The sequence below is a fragment of the Triturus cristatus genome, chromosome 3_1 (genome assembly GCF_964204655.1).
Source record: "Triturus cristatus chromosome 3_1, aTriCri1.1, whole genome shotgun sequence".
NCBI classification, from domain to species: Eukaryota; Metazoa; Chordata; class Amphibia; order Caudata; family Salamandridae; genus Triturus; species Triturus cristatus.
In genome coordinates this window covers 560,071,550-560,095,067 of record NC_140583.1, presented here as the reverse complement: position 1 = coordinate 560,095,067, position 23,518 = coordinate 560,071,550, and the positions used below count along the sequence as shown (strand labels likewise).

General features: G+C 41.8%; 1 protein-coding gene across 12 annotated transcripts in view; it reads left to right on the top strand.

Annotated features, from left to right (window-relative positions):
- The window catches only part of AKAP13 (A-kinase anchoring protein 13), a 1,236,163-nt gene that overhangs the window by 1,000,219 nt on the left and 212,426 nt on the right, over positions 1-23,518 (top strand). For all 12 annotated transcript variants that reach the window (XM_085644487.1, XM_085644486.1, XM_085644483.1 and 9 more), the window contains one exon: positions 4,464-4,531. In XM_085644487.1, coding sequence (XP_085500613.1) covers positions 4,464-4,531 — 68 coding nt within the window. The remainder of the gene's footprint in view (positions 1-4,463; positions 4,532-23,518) is intronic.

Here is a 23,518-nt window from a genome sequence, read left to right as displayed (position 1 = left end):
AAATAAAATTCTGTGGTTCGTACTCTCCAAATAGGACCATGAACCTCCTGTGTTTTGATTCTGAAAGCAAGCACCTCTAGCCATGAATGCTGTCGTCTGATTCCAGGACAAATTCCTGGGAAATGCCAAATATGATTTTGCCATTCCATGCGTCCAGATTTTCTAACCACCAGGTCAGTTCTGTCCTGGCATCCAAATCTAGGCGATTTGTGGCTCCGTACCAAAGGCCAGACCAGGGAGCTCTGCCTTTCAGCCTTTGAAGGGCCTGATAGTGCAAAGGACCTGGGAAAATAGCTTGGATTAATGATGAGAGGAGCCCCAGGAGTCTGGCTAGTTCTCTAAAGGTTAATAGACCTAGTTCAGGACATGACGCATCTCCTTTCGAATCTTGGATATCTTTATCGAGGGAAGTAGCAGCATAGACTTCACGTTGTCCACTGTGAAGCCCAGGAACTCTAGAGACCTTGAGGGAGTCGTGATTGATTTTTCTTTGTTTAAAATTAAACCTGTACTCTATTAAGTTTACGGTAGTGTTCAAGTCTTTTAGAATTTGAGAATGGTCTTAAGACATGAGGAGAATGTTGTCTTGATAGAGTATAAGGCGGATACCTCTTTCCCTCAGAACTGAGGTAATGGGCTTCATAACTTTGGTGAAGTACCAGTGGGCAGAGGATAGACCAAAGCGAAGAGCTTGGAACTGGTGTAGGTGATTGTTCCAGTCAAATTGGAGAAAGGACTTTGATTCTTGCGCCATTGGAATTGCAAAGTAGGTGTCCTTTAGATTTATTTTCACTAACCAGTCTTTTTCTAAACGCATTTCCCTGAGGAGATGGATACCTTCCATCTTGAAATGTCTGTAGGTGAGAGATTTGTTCACCGGTCTCCACCATTATCCTTCTCCACCAGGAAGATATTGCTCAAGAAATTCCAGCCTTTCTAGAGGACCTCTACAATTGCTCCTTTCACCAGCATAGAGTTTATTTCCTCTGCTACAATAGACCATTGTTCTTGGGTTAGATTTAACACTCTGGGTATTGTAACTTGTTTGGGTTTTCTATAAAATCTATTTTGAAACCCTGGACAGTCTGTAGAACCCAAGGGTCTTGCGTAATTCGTTTCCAGTTGTGTAAAAAGTGTTTTAGACGACCCCACGTTCCCTGTTGAAAAGGAAGGATGAGGTGGAAAGGTACTTACTTGGAGTATTGGAGGAGGTCTGACCTCTGGTTCTGAAGCATCTTGAACGGAAGGGTCTTCCTCTCTGAGGGTAGAAGCTGGGATTGGACTGGTCGGTACAACCAAAACCCCACTGTCTGTAGAAGGGTCTTTGGTAGGGACAGCCGGTAGAGCAACCCTTTCTGCCAGCCCTGGCAAAAATACTTGGGTTAAAAACTCTGCACATGTTAGTTTGCGCTTTATTCAGTGCTGCGAATGTTGCCACGTATTTGCCTAGTCCCTTGATCATCTCCTCCTCAAAAAGAAGTCAGTTTGGGTTGACAGCGTGTTTCTTTTCAGGCCATGTCACAGAATTTAGGATAAATTTGTGATTAAACAACTTTCCTTCTTTCTGTGTTAATTGTTGCGTAAGTGTTGCTGAGGAGGATTAGTGTCCTCTGGCTCCAACCCCTCAACAATCGATGTTTGGTGAAGAGCCGTCAATATGGCTCTCTTCAATTAAATCAATCATTCTGCACAAGGGAGCTAGCATATCGAGCATGTGGTCTTGGCAGGTTTTGAAGGAGCGCTCCATCCCCTTCCTAGAGTCCCTGCCCAGTTTAAATAAGAACTTAATAAGTTTTGGGACCAGGTTTGGACTGAGACAACATTTTATCTTGGACCATAGGTCTTGGGCATGCGGCTTTAAGGATATTCCATGTCTCTTTCAAGGGAGTTTCCTATCCACCTCTCGATAAACTTGGCCACGTGGTTTTGAGGCCACCATTGGGAAGTCCTATGGTGTTGAATGTTATGAGGGGAGAACATTTCCTCACCCAAGGGATCAATGAGTATTTCCTTGGAGGAAGAGGGGAGTTTGCTCTCTGAGAGAGCCAAATCGGTGTCATTATCATCCTGGTCCAGGTCAAGGATGTGTTCGTCCAAGGATTCTGTTTTTCCTTGATCATCATCAATTAAGTGGGGGGTCAGATAGAGCACTTGGATAAAGTGAGCCGCTTAAGGCATCCGGATAGATAGTGCTGCTATGGATACCAGATATTTTTGGGGCGCGTAGGCCTCACTTAGTGTTTGAGGCGCTTAGTCCTCCTTTAGGGTGTGAGGTGCGTAAGCCTCCCAATAAGTTCGAGGTGCTTGGACCTCCCAGGGTGCGCAATGTGCTCTCCCTATCTAAATTGTTGCTTTTCCTTGATCTTTTACTCCCACATTTAGTTAAATCGTCAATGTGCTTTCTATGGGGAGCAGTAGGTTTGGTAGATTCAGGTAGGGGTCTTTTTCCGGCAACAATTTGACTTATGAGCGCATTTCTTTTTTTAATACTTTTTAAAATCATTTCCTCATTAGGGTTGGGAGTAGGGGCCTAGGCTTGTGAATCGTCTGATTCAATGTCAGACATAGTAAAAAATTGAATCACAGGGGGATAAGTCCTTGAAAAGGGTGTTAACACTGATTATTATTATTATTATTATTATTATTAGTTTTGGGTAAATAGAATAACATGTATGCTTCAAGCATTTAGACGCTTGACTAGATAATATAGACTGCTTAATAAGGTTAATAGGTAATTTTGTTAAAGCAGTATTCAAAGTAGAAGTCCTCAAAATAATATTAAAGTAGTTCGATTAAAACAACAGTATTAAATCTATTAATGCAGTAATATTAATTGTTTTATGTCTAATCTCTTTCGAAACTAGATCAGCTGTATGCAATAGGTGTATGCGTTGCTAGGCAACGCGGTGTAAATATTAAAGGTAGATGCCTTCAGGGCACCTCCCCTACGCGCACTTCGTCAAGGAAGCATAGCGTGTCACTCTGTGCTCGCTATGGGTCTCTCCTCTAAAATAGGAGAGACCCTGGCTTTACGAAGGCCCAAAAAGTGGAGAAGCCAGTACGGGCCCAAAGAACGAACCGGGATAAAACCGGAGAATGAAGGTGTCCTGCCGCGGACCACACTCTGTGAATTGGAACGTGAGGAGGGCTGCGCCCAGACAGCAACGAGTTGTAAAGTCTTGCGGTCTGAAAAAAAAGTGAAAGAAAAGCGGAAATCGGAAAGGGAGAGTGGCGTCTCTCTTCGGATAGGGTGTAGAAGGCTCAGTGGAGGCGACAGGAGCGCCGAGGTATGTTGGGAGCAGCAGAAGCCCAAAATATTAATAAACAGCAAAGTAAAAAGGTTAAACAGCAAACAATTATAGCAGGAAATGTTATAGCTATTATATAAGGTATAATCAAGATTAAACGCAATACAATGCAACATTGACAAGAAAGTATAGAGAGGAATGAAAAAAATACCTTATCTGCTTGAAGCTGATTTAAAAGAGGCAGATCTATCTAGCCTTGTTGCCAATGTAACCTGTGAGCATTCTAGAGTTGTGATGTGTTAACTTTAAAATGGCTACTTGAAGTTGCATTGAAGGAATAATGCATAATGGTAGCCTCCTGTCTTGTAATGATATCCCCACACATAATATTGAGGTATTTAAGTTGCACGTATGTTGAGCTTAAGCAATCAAAGAGATTGGTGTTATAAACAGTATTAACTTTATATTTCCAGTTGTGGGGAAACAAGGGTTTTTATTTTATGATCACTTAAAATTAATCCATTGTTACAGGAATCAAGTAGCGCACAGCTGGTATGAAAATGATTAGTCCTCATCATATTTAATTAAGCATCAAAGAACACCCAGACCGGGAGCTGGACTACCTAGCCCTTTGCTATTATTGGCTAAAGTGCCAGTCATTGATAACACGTGCAGCTTGTAACTTGCACCATGCCCATGCCGTTGAGCAGACACGCTATGAAAAACACTAGCTCAAGACAGTAAACATCTGTCTCGTTCACAAACAGCCAACCAGACTGAACGCCATACAGTTTAGCTAAGCCACAATCCCCCCAGCCTATGAGGTGTCTTGCATTTACTTTGCATATGTTTAGAAATCTGTTGATTTTGCTTGTGGATAAAATGTATTTATGGGGGAGAGGAGTTGGCCTAATGGCTAGTGCGGTCGACCTCGAATCTGGGGAACTGGGTTCGAGTCTCGGCAATGACGTCCTCATGTAATGCAACTGGTGCTATGTAAAGCGCTCTGATACCCGATTTGGGTCAAGTTTGCGCTATATAAAACTCTCTAAAAAAAAATTAATAATAATAATAATTCTTGCAGAAATGGGAAACTTGTATGTGCTCTGTACTGTATATCACTAGTTCAGAATGATCACTAATGTTATTTGTTAACATTCTCCTATTTTATGCTAAATCATTCCAGCTTTTAATTCTATATTTACATTTTTTCAGATTGTAATTCAATTGTGCACAAAGGCTGTAGAGAGAGTTATGCATCGTGTGCAATGGTGAAAATGAAGGTAATTTAAGTAATGCTTTTTTTGCTCTATGTAATAATTTTACAAGAAATCTGGGCGGCATAAGGGAGGGGTACACACCCTACTCAGCATGGGCAACCATCTGCAGGTAGACCACCTAGCCTCACATTTTTCAAAGTATTGCACTAGATAGTTGGTTTTGTGTGCTAGATGCATGTGATAAAAATCATATGGAACATACCTTAATGTTTGTCAGTTCTCTCAGTGAATATGTCTACAGTATCATATCCAGTCACACTCCTCGCTAGGTTATGACAGCAAAGAAAATTAAATGTTTGAACAGTTCAGTTTGAATAATCATAAATAGCTTTATATTTGTGGATTTCATGCACTGATGTCTTGTGCTCTTCTGATTGATTTCAACTTCTTCCAGCATGAATTACTCTATTTTGTATCATAAAACCTCCAGGCAAGTCATAGGGAAAATTAATATTTAAAGATAGCTGAAAAGACAGGCATGGTTCAATTAATTAATCTATGAGGCAGTTCAAAAGTTGTAGGGCTTCCTAATATCTATGGGCACTCGCTCAGCTGGAAATAATTGGATGATTTAGTTAAAACTAAAGGAGCTACCTGACCAGAGACTGTCTTGACTCACAATAGATTTATCAGTCACCAATGCCAAGATGAGGAAATAGGCAAGGCATCACCTAGATCATGCGGAAAGCAAAAAGGTACAATGAGCTACCGTCATTTAGCATGCCTACCAGAAAAAAAAAATCGAAAAGGAGTGAGTTGTGCATCTTGAATCAATCTATTCCATTTTAGTTGAGGTCAGCACGTTTTAAGAAAGTCATGGTAAAAAACTGGAGAAAAGAAAGCGTCCACTGTACTATTTTTCATACTTACTATGTCTTTCTTTACATACTTCCGTTTTGAATAAATTAAAGGCTGGATTTCCTAAAAATAGTCTGCATGCTTATGCAGCTTCTCAATCTGAAATAGGCTAACAAATTGAACAATAAAAAAGCGATTCCTTTGCTCCCTGACAAAGGAAAAAGTGATTGTCCCTCTGGTCTTGTTAGTAAAATGGGAAACTCTTTTTTTAAAGCAAGGAAGGGTGTTCTGTGATTGTCACCAAGTGTTTGGCGCACCTTAAAGTCATGGGTTGGTAGCGAGGGTGTTTTAATGGACCCTGCGATAATTGTAAATACTAAAGTTTGGTGTTGTGTAAAAAGTTTACTTTTGTTACAAAACATTGGAAGGTTTACAGCATTCCAAATTAAGGGACTCGCCATAGCCACGTTTCTTTAATCTAACCCTGTATAGCTCATTGTGTTTCAATGCATTGCTTTATTTGATTCACACTCATACAAGTAGCCGTACGGAGTCAAATTTAAAATTAAACTGCATCCTACCTGACTCACACTTGTGCCTAATCTCACTTTAATAAAAGATATTTATGCTCCGCAATGTATTTGACTTGAAATGCTACTGTCATGTTTTGGTTCCACAGACCTCACTGTCCCTGTGTCTTATCTTGAAAAACAGTGCACTGTTGACATCATTTCATTCCCACCTGGAAGCCTTCTTCAAAGTTTGACAAAGACCTATATAAATGTGTTTTTATTTGATTTTCATATTAAAACTAGGGAGGTATAGTAAGTTATTTACTAAGGGTTCTCTCTCCAAGCCTGTTTTTTGACTTCTAGTGGTAATTCTTTCCACAGAGCATAGTAGTTCACAAAATAACCTTTTCCATTTTTAGTCATAGTCTTGCAGTCATGTAAAGATTTCACTGACATTGTTAGCTGTACAAAAAGGAATCCCATGAAAGAAGCCCTATCTAAAGATGGCTTTGGATTCAGTAATTTGTAAACTAGACGTAAATCTACAACTTTGAAATACTTCTAAATGGAATATTATAGATTTTAATGATAGACCATGAAATGCTACAAATTCCAGCATTTGAGTTTTTTTATATTGTTTTTGCGTTTCTCATTGCATTATTAAGTATTTTATCTGTATAGTTACTTAATGTGGTTGTGTACTTTGTGCAGATGTTATGAAATTCAGTTTTGATTTTTATTTACTTTGTTTTGTACTCTTGGGGCTAAAATGGTGTTCGCCACAGTCACATAAATTTCCCCCTTTTAACTGCCAGGAGACTCTTGTCTTATTATGCACTATTCCATCCATGTGGCTCCCTAAAATGCAAACTTCAGCCTGTAAGATACTTCAGTCGATTGATGAATCCATTGTAGACCTCTTTCTGTGATCTAAAGGTTTACAGATCCACTCCGCCTTTCATCCTTCGGCGTTCGATAACATGAGTACCATTGAGCTGAGTAATAATTAACATATGCTGTCTGCTTCTAGTGAATAGACATATGGTAGAGTGCACTGTATACATGTAGTTATTAAAATTATTATTACTATTACTCATTGTTAACGAAAATAGTTGAGGATTGACATTCTCTGTGGACTCAAACTCTGATCACGTTAAGCATTCTCCACAGTCACTGTTATAACTATCATTCTGTCAATGGATCTAGTTTCAAGATCTCTGCTTTGTCCAAAGAGCTGCTTCCAACACTGGATTCCGCCACAGAACCTCTGCAAGATTCTCCATTGCCAGTTCTACCAGTGCTGAGTTATATCTATCCAATGGCTTATCCATTTACAAAGAACCACAGAGGTGGTCTCCTACTAGTTGCAAATACACCTGCTCACCTTCAATAAATTGATTCCATGTGCTCTGAAACATCGTGATTGGGTAGTAGTGCAGTACAAATATTGCATAACATATTGCTGTGGTTATCTGATATTGAGAATTCAACGGCCTGTTCCTCACAAATACTTAAAACAAGTATAGTGTGGGTAAAATGCAGAATTGTGTTAATTTTTCTCAGCCTTTCTGTAGTGTTACAAACATTTGCAAATGAATGTTTGCCTGTTACTATTTAACATGCCTGCCCTTGAGGTTCCAAATAACTACTGTTTCCCTTACAGTAGTAAACATAATATATCTTTATTTTGAAGACTATCACAAGATTTCATTCTTGTCGGCCATAGTAACTAACACCTTATCACTTGGGATGCCAGATTACCTCAGAGCCAAATTGTAAGGAATAAAAGATATAACCACACAACTTATCACAGAGACAAAAAGAACTGAACATATGTAACTGTTTTTATTTCCTGATTTTATTTAGTAAATTGTCCCTTTTCCACTAGCACCTCTGTAACTGACAACCTAGCTTATCTTAAACTAAACAACTGATATTTCCATATTTCTGCAGTACCCACTCGGGGGCTCAGCACTATCCCTACTGGTTCTTTTGACAGTAATTATTTAACGCTGTTTTCCTTGCCTTTAGGAAGACATTTATGTTTTTGAGCTCAGTAAGCAAGTCATAGTGTCTAACTGACCTCCAGCAGTAAGTGGCTAACAGTCCTCTTGCTACATAGAATTCATAACACATCTGAATCACAAACTACTTGAGGAAAAGTGCAAGTGGAATGTTGTCAAACAAGTACTGTCTGTCAATAAAAACCAGTTCATATATCGTGTGGGCTACCTCCGTTATAGAGTATTGCAAACCTGGGCTCTTTAATATCCGGGTTTTTCCTATCATAGACCCGGTGTTTGCTGACAGTTATTGGTGATTGTTCATTTTAGTAGTGCACCCCAAAAGTGGAAAGGCTGGACCAGAGATTTCACTGTGGTGCATTTGGTGAAGAACTTTTCAGCTTGTCCTGTCTTCTCTTTGGTGCCAAAAAGAAACCGCATGTGTTGGCTTTGCTTTTTATTATGCATATTTCTTTCTTGAGTGCCCCTGGTTTTCTCGGGTACAGGCCACTGATCTTTACCCATGCCTGGAGTAATCTCTAGGTAGAGTCTGTAGATGTGCCTGGCGAGCACTAGGGCAGGACATAACCTTCACGATATTAGATAGGACCATACGTTTTAAAGGCATTTAAGTTTGGGTAAGGTGTGCGCAGTGTTTAAACTTCAGTTCACGTATTAAACTGGGGCCTCCACGTGTTAGCAGTCGCTCTCTGCTTTAAGAATTAGTCTTTCTTTATAAACTTTGTTGTGTATAAAACAACCACAAAAGTATGCATAAAAACAAATTACATTGCTAATGATTAATATCAAATAAAAACATGGCGGATAGCACTTGTTAGACAACATGGGGTCAGAGTTAATCAGATCATAACACATAAAATATCGATTTAAAAAAGCAATATAGTTTAGTCAAATCCTCATGGACTCAGTGCTAAATTGGAACAATTATACTTTTACGTATATTAAGTCCATTTATAATAAAAAGCACCACGTTAAGATAGACCCTGGGATCATTAAGTACAGACAAATATTTTAGTGCAGCAAGATGCGATTCCTTGCCGTATGCAAGCAGAAGTGGTTTTAAATAATAACTTCTTAAACCAGAATAATAGTCGCGAAACGTCATAGAGTGCACAGTGCTTTGTTTCCTCCGTCCATCGCATGGACATGGAAACCTGCCCATTGTGGGAAAGGCAACTAAATGATGGTCAATTCCCATTTTGAATCTGACTAGGACAAAACGGTGCATAAGACTGGGAATATAAATTAGATAATCCTGACAGCCAGCTGCTAGAGTAAGTGTTGAATAAAACATGACAATTGATTTCCTGCTTTCACTAGCAAGACGGATTTCCCTCCTATTATTCATAAACGTTTCTCTAATGGAGAGCTTGCTAAGTTATGACACTTTTAGTGGGTTGGTCCGGACTGACATATTACACAGTTTGCTACATACCGAATTAATATAACTTTGCCAAAGGATGGCATTATCCAAGGTAGAACAGTCTTGTATAATTTCTTTTGGACAATTAGTTCATTTTTTGGACCATATAGAATGCCATAGCAATATGGGGCGTGATGCGACTATATCTGTGAGGTACTGGAGCCCTACTTCTCTGTAAGTAATCTCAGGTGAAGCTGAAGTGGGCAGACTAAGGAGACGTTTAAGAAAACCATTTTCCATAGTCTGCGATGCTTTACTACCGTATTCTCCCCACATACCAGCCCCGTATGTTGGAGTGGATAAAACCCTTGACCTTTAAATTGCAGACATCTCCTTGACCGGCCTAGAACCCAGCTTGGCTGAAAATCTGAAAATGCCATGGGTACTTCTGTCCATTTGATCCGGACATTGGTAATTTCTCGAGTCCATAAACCATCACCAGAGAAAGTAATGCCCAGGTAGCAGAATGAATCGACGGAAGTCACAGGTGACTTGTCCAAAAAAAAGGTTCTATGTTTTTTTTAACCCTGGGCCCGCATACCAATATATAAATTTTACTTTTATTAATAATCAATTTCTGGGCGGCAATAAAATCCCCAAAGGCATCCATTAGACGTTGCAACCCCACAAGGGCCCTGGCCGTCAGGACCGTATCATCTGCGTACAATAGTACCGGGTTGGGGCGCCCAGCCACTTGTGGTACATCGGCATAGACTATTTGTAAAATCTGATACACCCCATTAATTAATAAAGATAATAAAATAGGAGCTAATACACAGCCTTGCTGGATGCTCTGTTTGACTGCAAAATGATTGGTACATTCCCCACGGGGTCCGTAACGTACTTTGCTCACCAAGTTCTCATACAGTCTAGCCAGGAAACAGATAATTGACCTGGGTGCTCCCATATTGAGCAAAGTGGTCCAAAGAATGGAGTGATCTACTAGATGAAAAGCGATGCTCAAGCGAAACAGAGATATAATCGTCCACCTTTGGCACGGGTGTACTTGCGTCTGAGCAGATCGAGATTCACACATTGCTCAATGGTCCCCAGGCCTTTTCTAAAACCATACTGGGCCAGTGAAAGTATTGAGCAGTCCCAAGCCCATTCTTCTAGTCTTTTAAGCAGGACTTTGCTCACCACTTTTACAGATGAATCTAGCAATGAGATAGACCTATCATTTTTGGGATCTGATTTGTTGCCCTTCTTGTGGATGGGAACTATAATAGATTTACCCCATGTGGGGGGAATTATTGTATCTGCAGCCATGTTAAAACTATGGTTAAAATTGGCGCCCATAAAACAACATTGTTCTTAAATACATCTACTGAGACCCGATCTAGGCCCGGGGATTTACCACCTTTACTTTCCTTCAGGGCCTATACCACTTCCTGTATTGTAATATCCAAGGGTAAAGTGGATGTAACAGCTGCTTCTTGCTTGGAATGGGCACCGCTGCTACTGTTGAAGTGTTAAAAATACCAATAAAGTGGGCAACCCAAGCCTCACTAGTAACGTGAGACAACCATGCGGGGAAGGAATTGTCCTTTAAAAAAGACGAATTAACAGTATCCCAAAATAATTTGCCATTACCTGTATCCCTTGCTTGGGACAGTTTCGACCAGGCCACTTCTTGCAGTTCTTTTTTCCTTGCTAAAAGTACCTCTCTGTGTTTAGAGCTAAGAGATTTAATCAATAAGCTGTCTCTAGGTCGTTTACTGAGGGCCAGCTTCAGGTCCCTAGTGGCAGTGGTATATGCATGGTCGAACCAGCCGTTGCATTTTAAAAAGCCTGTTTTATTAGGGCGGGTCAGGAGAGCATCTATTATGTTAAAAATGCCAATAAAATTATCAAATATCTGATTGAGGGTAACCACGTCTTCTAAACAACAAATGATGTAATTAAAACCTTCAGTACAAATGTCAGTCAGAAATTGTCTGGTCCACCCCATTCCACTTAATACAAGTCCCATAAGGTCTAATTGGTACAACATCAGTAGCACAACTAGAAGTTGTCACACTATGCCTGCCCCAGAAAAAGACAGACAAGATTATACAGTTTTGGTCACTGAGACCCGGGGAGACTACCCGTGGTGAGGTGCACCACTTACATGCGTTGGCAGATATTAGGATATGGTTGATAACGGATGCTGAATTCCTCCCTATAAAGGTTGGGATAAGATCCCCCTTATTATCTCGAGCACTCTCTAGTAAATGTAAATCAAACTTAGATATCATAAAATTTAATTGTTTGCCATTTCACTATGGGGGAAATGCAAATAACCATTCCCAGCCTCATCAGTCACCCGACATACCCGTGTAGTAGAATGTGAGCATGTGTGAATATTAAAATCTCCAGCCCATATTAATATAAAACTAATAGTAATGAACTTGAGTAGGGTCTCCAATCCCCCATCGAGGGCTAAAACCACCTTGCCCCGGGTATTGCTAAAAACATTATTATAAAAATTAACCAAAACAATGTCCCAACCTCTCCTAAAAGTTAGCCATAAAATTAAGGAGTGGGGGCCAATGGATATTTTCCTCATCAACCTTATCTGGAGTTTATTCAATATAAGGACCATAAGCCCCCCTTTCACTCTTCCTACTGGCGAGGACTCAGCTTCCAGCCAATAGGACGCAAAACCCTCAAAGTAGATGGACTTGTTGTACCATGTTTCTTGGCTACAGAATATATCCAAGTCGTTAATAAACTCCGACCACCCTGGGTTACCCTGTTTTTTCGGTATCCCACCTACGTTCCAGGTAGCAATTCTATAGCCACTAGCTATCCCAGGGCCACTACTACTAAGTTGGAGTTGATTGTGGGTAGCAACTGTTGAGTATGTAGGAACCACTTCAGTATCATGAAGTGATGGGGGGGGTTACAGGTGCAATACGTCCATCCTAGGGCCGCTACTACTAGATAGTAATAAATTAGGTGTGGCAGCTATTGTATGTGTAGGGACAGCTAAATTTTCACAAGGGACCGAGGAAGTGACTTGTGATATAGGAATAATATCGTGACAGTCCAAGGGTCCCATATGTGTGTAATTGTGCCTCCCTTCATAAAGTTGATTCCTTGTCTCAAGTCGATCAGTATTCTGATTATCACTCAGTGCCTCAAATCTATTAGGTACCACCAAAGGTTGGAATAGGGTTTATACTAATGCAGGGTTATTACCTGTTGGGCTGAGTCTGCTCATCTCGGGGGCACAGGGCCTAAAATGCCTTTAGAAAAAACCTAGGGGCTGAAGTGACATATTGCATTCAAATTGAAGATGACGTACCTTCCCTATAAGGACACCATCAACGCACCTGGGTTCCCTGAAATTAATTATGATGCAGTCCCTCGCATAATTTTTCCTCAGGGGTCCAATCCAGTGCACTCTCCTAACGAACAGAATATAATTGGCGTCCCTTACTGAGAAGTGACAATTCCTACTGAGCCAATGAATTTTGACCTGGTCGTAAAGGAGGTACATGGGCTATAACTGCTACATAGGGGACACATTCCGGTAGTAAATTAATGGAAGCACATGCATCTATGACACTGGTTTCCCTAGGATTGATATTACTGGTCTCTCCTAACAGTGGGGCTCGTCCAATATCACCATGTGTTAAATACTTGTTATTCTCTTTAGGAGTCCGAGGCTGTAACAATGTGTGTGTTCTAGATGTGAGCGGTCGTGTACGATCCCTGAAATTAACTTTGGGTGTAACGCCTGTGATGTGTAACTTCTTTGACATAGTACTTGGTAGTGCTGGATTGTCCTTCAGTACTCTTATTGATGTATTTGGGGTTACTGTTGGTACTAATGACCAATTCAGCCCCTCCTTAGATTGTCCTATCGGGAGTGTAAGGTGATGTGTTCTAATCTTAGTTACCTCGACAGACAAGACCACTAACTTCTCTACAATCGGTGCAAGCAAAGCTTCCAGTCTTTTGTGCTCCTCCGATTGTGACCGAGAGGGCAGAGGTCGAGGTGGCGGTTCCTGCCGCAAAGGATGTTGGGGGTTGAAGTCCCCTGTCAAGTTGCTGGCGTTTAGAATTAGTCTACCCTAACATGTTGAAAGAAATTGTCAGGCCACCTTTTCTTACCACAGAAAATATTACAAAAAATAAACCAAAGGGCAGTGACTCTGGGAGTGGGAAGGTCCTGTGCTCAGTACATATAAACCTGCCTGCAGGCCATACGTTGTTAACACAGAGGGCATAGATAATTCACAGTATTGACAGCATGACACAACTTGTAGCCATGCTTTTCACCGGTATATTCCTTTTGTATTTCCTTAAGTAACAGAAGAAAGCGTGCAAAAAATTAGAACGCAGCTGGTGACAAGCCTATTGCCCGCTTGCCAAATTAGATCTTAGGAAATGCCAGAATTGCTATTATGACGCACTTAAGAGCGCCAAAGGTCAGTTTTATGCAGAGCGTATTGCTCAATCCAGGAATAATTCAAAGGAAATCTTCTCGATTGTCCAGAGCTTTTTGAAGCCGGCTGCAGAACGTAAGGCTGCCCCCGCCTCCAATTCCTGGTGCGAGCAACTCTCTGATTTTTTTTATCAATAAAATGTAGGCAATTTAGGATATCCTGGGGCCAGCTAGCATGGGCCTGATTGAATATCCGTCTCAGACGGTTTGTGAGCCTGATCGCACACATATGATCTTGACAGTATTCACGCCCATTCTGTTGGCCGGTACTTTGGCTATTCTTATAGCACTCAAATCAGGATCCCCGGCAGACCTTTGGCAACAGTTGTTAATCCCGAAGTTAATAACATCATTAACTTGCCTCTGCAATCTGCCACGGTGCCTGAGGAATGGAAACAGGCCAAGCTACTACCCCTGCTAAAAAAAAAACCCTCATCGAACCCAGACATCCTGGCTAGCTACCGACCAATCTCACTCCTTCCAGCTGTGGCGAAGGTTTATGAGAAGGCAGTCTTTAAACAGCTGTCTGCGTTTATTGAAACGTCTGGTGCTCTTCACCTGGCTCAGTCCGGATTCAGATCCTCATACAGCACCGAGACTGCTTTGGTCGAGATAACAGAGGCCATTAGGGATTGTTGTGATTCTGATGGCAGAGCTGCCCTAGTTTTACTGGACCTCTCTGCCGCATTTGATACGGTTCCACACTGTCAGCTTTTAGCTCGCCTGTCTAACATTGGAATCTCAGGCCAGGTGGGGGACTGGATCGAATCCTTTTTGACCAACAGATCTCAACAGGTGTGGATACCGCCTTTTTCGTCCACACCAAGAAGCATTACTACAGGCGTCCCTCAGGTCTCTACGCTGAGCCCTCTGATTTTTAATGTGTATTTGACTCCACTCATATATTTGGCGGAAGGATTGGGTTGCCAAAGTTATAGCTTACGCCAATGACACCCAGCTGCTTTTCACATGGAGGAAAGATGAGGCCTCCGTGGAATCTGCTAGAAACTGCCTGACGGAAGTTTTTAACTGGCTGGCTCGGACCCAACTCTAATGTAACGAGGAAAAGTCGGAGGTCCTTCGCTATTTGACCTTTCCGCCGAATTTTCGGGATGACCTGTGGCCGGCGGGCTTCCCCAAGCCAAAAAACCAGGGTAGTCCAGCAACAAACCTGGGGGTATGATTTAGCGAGGACCTCAGATTCCGAGCTCAGATTAATACGTTGGCAGGAGTGTGCTTTGGTACATTGAAGCTTCTCAAGAAGTTTCTGCCGCTCCTGCCAAAAGCGGCAAAAGAAATGGTGACCCGCTCTCTCATCCTGTCGCGGCTTGATTAAGCCAACTCCCTTTATAGCGGCCTACCAGATAAAAAAAGATGCAGACTATTCAGAATGCGGCCGCTCGAATGATATTGGGCATTCCGCGAAGCTTCGGAACCAAGCAGTTTCTTTGCGACTTGCATTGGCTACCTGTTGAACAGCGCATCCTGTTTAAGGCACTAACCATCACCCACGGTGCCCTTTACAAGTCTGGACCCTGTTACCTTAGGAGGCGTTTTAATTTTTATACACCATCCAGACATCTCTGGTCAACAGGTCAATGCCTTGTTGCCATTCCACGCTACCGCCTCACCAGAATGGGAGGGAGTTCCCTCTCCGTTAGGGCGGCTAGGGCCTGGAATAGCCTGCCCTTTGAGCTCAGGAATAACCATGATCTGAGGACATTCAAGAAGCAATTAAAAACCTTTCTCTTTAATTAAATGGTTTAGCTGCTATTCTCACTTCTGCTCACCCTCGCATAGGCCTATCGCGCCGGGACACTTCCGGGTATCTGTGCGTGCTACAAATGCTTGGTAACATAACATAACACTGCAGATGGCACTAACAAAGCCCCTGACTTGTACCTAGTACGTACAGAACATGATACAACCATACCCTGCATGTATTGGGGAAAATGGTACTTGCTTGTCCCAGGTGGGTACTGCAGGCATTCTTACCCAAACCAAGGCATAATCAATAGTCAGACAGTCAGGGCTTGAACGAAGGCCGATTCTTTCTGTTACTCTAGGCACTGGTACTTTGCAATGCCATTACTAGTGGTTATTATCTTGCACAGTGCCTTATGGCTTGGCCTTCGCTACTGTGTGCGCATGAGAACAGTAGCCATGCTTAGCATCTAGTAACCCCACAAATATTCTAATTTAATTTGTATAGTTTTTCGAACAACTGGTGGGGCGCTGGTGTTTGCAGATGTGTAGCACGATACTATTTGCTAGTGCCATTAATTGACAAATGTATTTATATTTTAAAAAAGTTTCTTCAATTCCTTCTAAATTAATCTAGCAGTGTAACAGGCATGTTACCACTGAAGATTACAGACTTCAAGTCATGCCACGCTTGTCACAAACAGATTGGACTGCACAATGTTTGTCTATGGTGTATGAGGTACGAGCACACCTTCAAATACTACACTGTGCGAATGTGGGTTATTATATGGTGTGGTTGTGCTACCTCACTGTGTAATAATGACGCAAATCTGTATGCGATCCAGTCAGATTTGTTTGTAAAACCTTTGCTCAGTCCTGGGTAGCCGTGGGTCAGGGCAATCAAGCTATATCAAAGAAGAAAGAGTAAAGCATTAAGAAATGCCAAAACAGTTTAATAAGAAGAAAACAAGACCCAATGCAAATATGACAACAATTTATTAAATTAGCTTCTATTTCTTTCTTGAAACAGACACTGCAATGGCAAAAAGCCACTAGAGGGTTCCAGAGATATAATTTATTATTATTATTATTTTTAAAAGGCTTTTCACTTAATGGAAAACATTTGTGTAATCTATCACATTAGCGGTTTAGGGGTAGCCACGACAAGCAACTTGGAAACAGCCATAAGGGCACTCTTCAACATGCCAACTCTGTTATGGAGTGAGTTGCAGAAAGTAACCAGTTCCCAGGTAACAATTACCTGTTGATCTTAGCATTCTCCAGTCCAGTTCTGAATCCTTAGATTAAATTACCATTGAAATCGATGGAGTGATACTTATGCAAAGAATATAGGATACTGAAGATGCTTGAAGGTGCTGAGGATGCTGAGCTGGTACAGTGGGTCTTCCTGTGAAGTGTGGCATCCTGCTATTCCAGGGTACATTCTTCTGCCCACTTTCAACATAGAAACACCCTTCTCTCTGTGTGTGAAGCTCCCTAGCCCAACCCAGAGAGCTGTGACTACCTAAGGCTACATTCCCCTTCAAAAAACGGTTTGGCAATGGCTTTATCCTTTCTGCCCGAGATGCCCACGTGTCTGCCCAAATCAAAGAGCAGCCCTTCCTAGTGTGAATACCATTTGTCCTTTAAAGGCAGCTTTCCCTTTGACGCCCTCTGTTTGGTCTCACGCAGACTCTGGCCATCCTGCTTGGGGAGGTCATTCCTCTTCCTTCTGCAGATCCTTTGTTCCTCTTCCTGAGAGCCGTTTTCACCTCTCCCCAGGAGGGAAGCTGGCTGTCTCGAGAACAGCAGCCGTGTGCAACCGAATGTGGCTACTAGAAAACTTTGGGCAACATAGTAGCACATTTCTAAAGTTGTCATTGGTAAAATAGCTACATTGAATTCAACTTGAGCAGCAAATCGGATTTAATACAACAATTTGTGTGATACCTTGAAGTACCAGTTTTAGTAGTTCCGTATGGAAGTTAGCTCTAGTAACTTGTCAGCGGGTAACTCCATACTGGCCAATGGGGCCATTAACCTAATTACACAATGTCGGGATTTTACTGTCAGGACATGAAAAAACACATGTCCTCCTTCTGAATATATTGAACTGTGCCTTTCGGGCTAGTTAGGCCTGCCCTAGGGGTAACTTATATATATTAAAAAGTAGGGGTTGGCCTTTGTCATTGGTTTAAATGACAAAGTCAGGGTAGCAATTTAAAAAATGCTCTGCCTTTTCGCAGGAGTCATGCCTTGATTTGTCACACTCGTGGTGGCACAATACTTGCTTCAACCCACGAGGGACACTTAACTTACAAGCACTTGGTACCCTGGTACTATATGCTAGGTAATTATAAGTAAGTTAACTTATGCCTATTGGGGGAAGCCATTTTCTATGTTTTAAGGGTCAGCACCCTGGCACCGAGGGCTGGTTGGCAGGTCAGCATTAGGGGTTCCTGTCTAACTAGATCTGTATCTCTGAGGAGGTTCCTCAGTACTTGTAGTGGTAGATGCCAGATACCAACCTGGCATGCTTTGGATCATTTTGTTTTCCCTTGAGAAGCAATATGATATTGACCAATGCATCATGCGTGAACAAGGCGTAAGCCGAAACGCATCGTGTTGGACGATTAAAACACTTTTTGTACAGCATATCCGAGTGTCCGGGCTTTTCTTCGGTGAATTTACGGAGGAGTGTGGTAAATAGGTTATGGGCCTCCGATAGCGTTACCTGGACCTCCCGAGAATTTGCCTGCCATATCCTAACCGGAACTGGTGAAGCAGCATATATATATGTATATATATGAAAACAAAGTGCCCTAAAGCATTTAAGAGGCACTCGAGAGCGTTCTGATTCTGATGCAGCTGGTCTTGTTCCAACTTCACTTTCATTTGCCGACGCTTTTCAAGACTACAAGTCTCTTCTTCAAGGGCTGCTGGAACACCACAATGAAGGCTCACACTGTTCAATTTCCGGCGTCATTTATATCATTACTAGCCCCCAGTGGGCAGTTTGTCCAGTACAACTTTCCTTGGTGCATGATGGGACATTGAGTCTCCAATGTGAGCATTGTTATTCCCCTTAGTAGGTTCAATGTGCGTATTCTCATTAAAAGCTTATTTTTCTCCTTAGTAGGTATCGAGGCATTGAGATCGGCTTAATTAGCATATTGAACGCTGTGCTGCAACGGTATCGATGTGTTCAATACCACAGCCTCTACCTGCTCGGTGATGGTGCTCTTTCCACGACCGGGCCGCGGTGTAGCAATATTTGAAAACAAAGTGTCCTAAAGCATTTGAGAGTCACTCAACAGTGTTCTGATTCTGATGTAGCCAGTCTTCTTGCTCCAACTTCACTTTCATTTGCCGACGCGTTTCAGGACTACAAGTCTCTTCTTCAAGGGCTGCTGGAACAATATTCAATTTCCGGCGTCATTTATATAATTACTAGCCCCCAGTGGGCAGTTTGTCCAATACAACTTTCCTTGGTGCATGATGGGACATTGAGTCCCCAATGTGAGCATTGTTATTGTGTATGTATATATATGTATGTGTATGCATATATGTATGTATGTATATATTACCTACTGGCGGTCGCCAGTAGGTAGTTATAGTTAGGACCACGTTTCCATAGGAAATCCGCAACATTCTATTTTGAATAACTTTGGCGCCGGTTGACGAATCCTCGCGAATTTTTCAAAATAGGTGGGGCGCTACGCTCCGCTCCTACCCTGAAAGTCTCGGGGGGATTCGTCAAGCGGGGGCTGAGATAAAAGGGGGGTCCCAAAACGCGTTTTTCCCATGCATTTTTCCATAGGACCTTTAGACACAGCTACAGCCCGAACAGCTGAACAGAATTACTTGAAATTTGGCAGAGAGGTAGTCCTCAGGTCAAGGAAGTGCCTTTTGTAGGTTTGGTGTAAATCTGTTCAGTAGATTCTGAGAAAATAGCCTTTAAATCAATATATATATCTGAGCCAGCTTACGGTGCGCTTACGGTGCGCTTACCGTACGCGTACGGTGGCGTGCGCGAGCGCGATTCTGATTGGCCCTTAGATCTTAGTAAACATTCGAATCGGTCGAAACCAGGAAGCGCCGGCCGCCATTTTCTCTCTCGCACTCTGACAGGGGGTTGAAAAACAAAGTGCAAATCATGTAAAGGGGCTGTTTACACAGCTCCCAAGCACCTAGCCATGTCGAGGGAGTCCCCAACGATCCCCCAAGTGAAAAAAGGCAATTTTAATTTTTTCGAAAATTTCGCCGATTACGCTTACCGTACGCGTACGGTAAGAAATAATAAAAAAAAAAAATATATATCCACATTCTCTCCACCCCGTGTGCAAAACGTGCCCGAAGGGCACCTTTTGTGCATGGCTCATCAGAGATAAACAAAACCTATATTTTACCTGTCACAACGATGCTCATCATATGACCTCCATGTGCGCACGGTGCGCGAAGCGCATCGTGCGTTCATGGCCCATCTAGCATAACGTGGGCACGCGGTGCGCGAAGCGCACCGCGTGCTCTCTGTGCGCGCACGGTGCGCGAAGCGCACCGTGCGCGCACGGAACGAACTGCGTTAAGTGGGCGCGCACGCCACTAATGGCGTAAAGTAACTTAGCATTTAAAAAAACGTACAAATTCACTGAAAAAACCATAGGTTTCACACACGTTATAGTTAGGAATTAGCATTTAAAAAACCTTGCAAATTCACTGAAAAAAACATAGGTTTCACACATGTTATAGTTAGCTGGACATTTTACTGATAAAAAACCAATGAAATTCCCCCGTTATAGTTACTGTAGGCAACTATAACTCACGCGACCGTAATCCTCTGCTGATGACATATGTGTCTTTATGAAAAAAAAATATTTGTAATATATGTATAGCTAAAATTTAATGGAAGAAGACATGGGCAAATAAGTGTCTAAATACAGTATTAGCATCAGCAGAGGATTGCGGTCGCGTGAGTTATAGTTGCCTACAGTAACTATAACGGGGGAATTTCATTGGTTTTTTATCAGTAAAATGTCCAGCTAACTATAACATGTGTGAAACCTATGGTTTTTTCAGTGAATATATATATATATATATATCCGGCTCACATTTCCGTCACGCCCCTTCACTCGCGGTCAGGTGCTTTCTATGCGGCGACGGACACCGCACTCAGTCAAAGCTCTGGGTACAAAGGCACCAGCACTCACGGGAACAGTTGTCCAATTTTATTTTATTTGGACCAGCTTACAGCAAAACGCGTTTCAGCTATCGCCTTCGTCAATTGCTAGAGGCAACAACTTCTCAGTGGACATAAATACTCCATTTACAAACATAGACATCAACATAGGACTTACTCCAGTCCACATTGGCGACCATTACTAAACATGCAAACAAACAACGTTCTCAGTTGCAATACAATTCTGCCCTGGATGGGCCTTTCAAAACATCGCACCCTGGATGGATTTTGTTCTGCCATATGTTGAAAAACAATTTCAATGAAAATAATAATAATACAGCATAATCAGGATCAATACATAGATACTTCAGACTACAGGTGGACAGCCAACTCCTCCCCACTATTCAGACCAAGTGGCATTTTGGTCTGTACATCAATAATATACCTGGATTCAAGTTTCCTTAATTGTAACTGTCTGTCACCCCCTCTAACATTTAGTGGCACGTGATCCAGGCAGAAAAAACTTAATAAATCCCTGTTACTGTGGTGAAGGGATTCAAAGTGTCTTGCCACTGGATATGACACATCCTTATTGTGAATAGCCCTCATATGTTCCAAAATGCGTACCTTGGTTGGGTGAATGGTGCTCCCTATGTAATATAAACCGCAAGGGCAAACCAGGCAGTAAACTGTGAAACTGGTGTTGCAATTCATCAGTTTGTTAATCTTTCTGGGGGACTTAAGACCTGGAACTTTATAGTGTGTTGTTTTCTTGCTGTTTCTACAAGCCCTGCATTTTAGGCACGGATAAAATCCAGTTATTCTCCCAAAAGGTGGTGTTATCCTCTCTTTATTGCAATGGCTTTGTACTAGGTCATCACGTAACGTTCTAGCTCTTCTGAATGTCAATGGTGGTGCCTTAGGTATATCTTTTCCTAAAACTGAATCCGTTTTCAGGATATACCAATTCCTTCTTAGTATGTTTCTGATGACCTGAGCATCCGCAGAATAATCTATAATTATCCTGAATTTGTTATCAATCTTACTTGCTGGTCTGGTAATGTGATCCTCATTTTTAATCAAATCAAGTCTAGATTTCATTTCTGCTTTTCTGATGGCCTCATTAAGGATGTCCTGATGATAACCTTTCTGCTTGAACCTATTCATGCTTTCTCTCGCTGCTGCTTGATAGTCACTATCTAGGGAGCAATTTCGCTTAATCCTAAGGAGTTCACCATAAGGTATACTACTTATGGTCTTCTCAAAATGGCAACTTCGGGCATGCAATACAGAATTCCCCGCGGTCGGTTTTCTATGCAAGCGAGTGCACAGTCTACCTTCCATGGGGAACACCACTAAGTCCAAGTAGTTCACACATTTATTACTGATATCCCCTGTGAACCTAAGGTTAAGGTCATTGTTGTTAAGTAATTCAACAAAATCATTTGCCATTCGTTCAGTTCCATTAAAAACAATTAACAAATCATCAATATATCTTGTCCAACAAATGACTCTTTGAATCCAACATGCATTGGTCTCCGCCCAGGCCACCTGCTCCTCCCACCAGCCCACGAACAAGTTCGCGTAGCTGGGGCGAAGCAGGTCCCCATCGCGGTACCGCGTATCTGTTTGAACAAGACATCCTGAAGCAGAAAGATGTTATTATGCAAGCAGAATCTCACGAACTCAATTATCATTGTGTTATGTTCTGCCAAATTGATTGGCCGATTATTCAGGAAGTGTTGAACCGCCTGGATTCCTTGGTCATGATTAATGCTTGTGTATAGACTAGATATGTCGAAGTTCATCATTACAAAGTCATTTTCCCAGTGTACATTTTGTACTCGTTTCAAAAAATCCTTGGTATCCTTGATGTAGGAGGTGAGTTTAGTGACTGGTTCGGACAAAAAGAAATCTACATATTTGGACATGTGCTCCGTTAAACTTCCCAAAGAAGAAACAATTGGACGTCCGGGGGGGTTAACAGGGTCTTTATGTAGCTTTGGTAAGTGGTAAAATGTTGGAATTTTCGGATGTCTGCATTCCAAAAAACCATACTCTTCTTATATATATATATATATATATATACACATGTCAACAGAAACATCCAACTCCAATGAAGAAGAGGCATGTACTCTAGGTAGGCAGGAATAGGGCTAATTTATTGTATTTCAGGTCTCCCTCAACCCCGCATTAGATGAGATGCGCGTTTCGGCTGCGCAGCAGCCTTTATCAATCTAATTGACAACTTCAACAATAATCCCAGTAAATACCCCTTCCCTCCGTTTGAAAATGGATAAGCACAGAAGACAGACTATGTAGTATATATATATTATATATATGTATGTATGTGTATGTATGTATATAAGTGTATGTATGTGTGTGTATGTATATATATGTATGTGTAAGTATATATATATGTGTATTTATATATATATGTATATGTATATATGTGTATATGTATGTATGTGTGTGTTTGTATATATATATATTCACTGAAAAAAACATAGGTTTCACGGCTGTTATAGTTAGCTGGACATTTCACTCGTACAAAACTATTGAAATTCCTCCGTTATAGTTAGTTCTGCTAACTATAATTCGCGCACCCGCAATCCACTGCTGATGATCTCACATAAGTTGGGAGATTAAGTCCCCATGAATCCTGAAGTTCCCAAGGGTCAAAGTAGCCCACTCGGTATCTCCAGTAAGCGCCGTTGCAGAGAGGTGTAAAAAGGGGTACGGCCTAGACCACCTCTCAGCAACGCGGCACAATGGCGCTTATTAGAAGCACCTGGTGTGCTAGTTGGCCCCCATGGTCACTCAGGATTGAAGGGGAATTATTTCCCCAACTTAAAACGCGCCACAGGGCGTGTTTGCACACGTCACCTCAGGCTCCGTCCCCTCCATTCACCACTGTA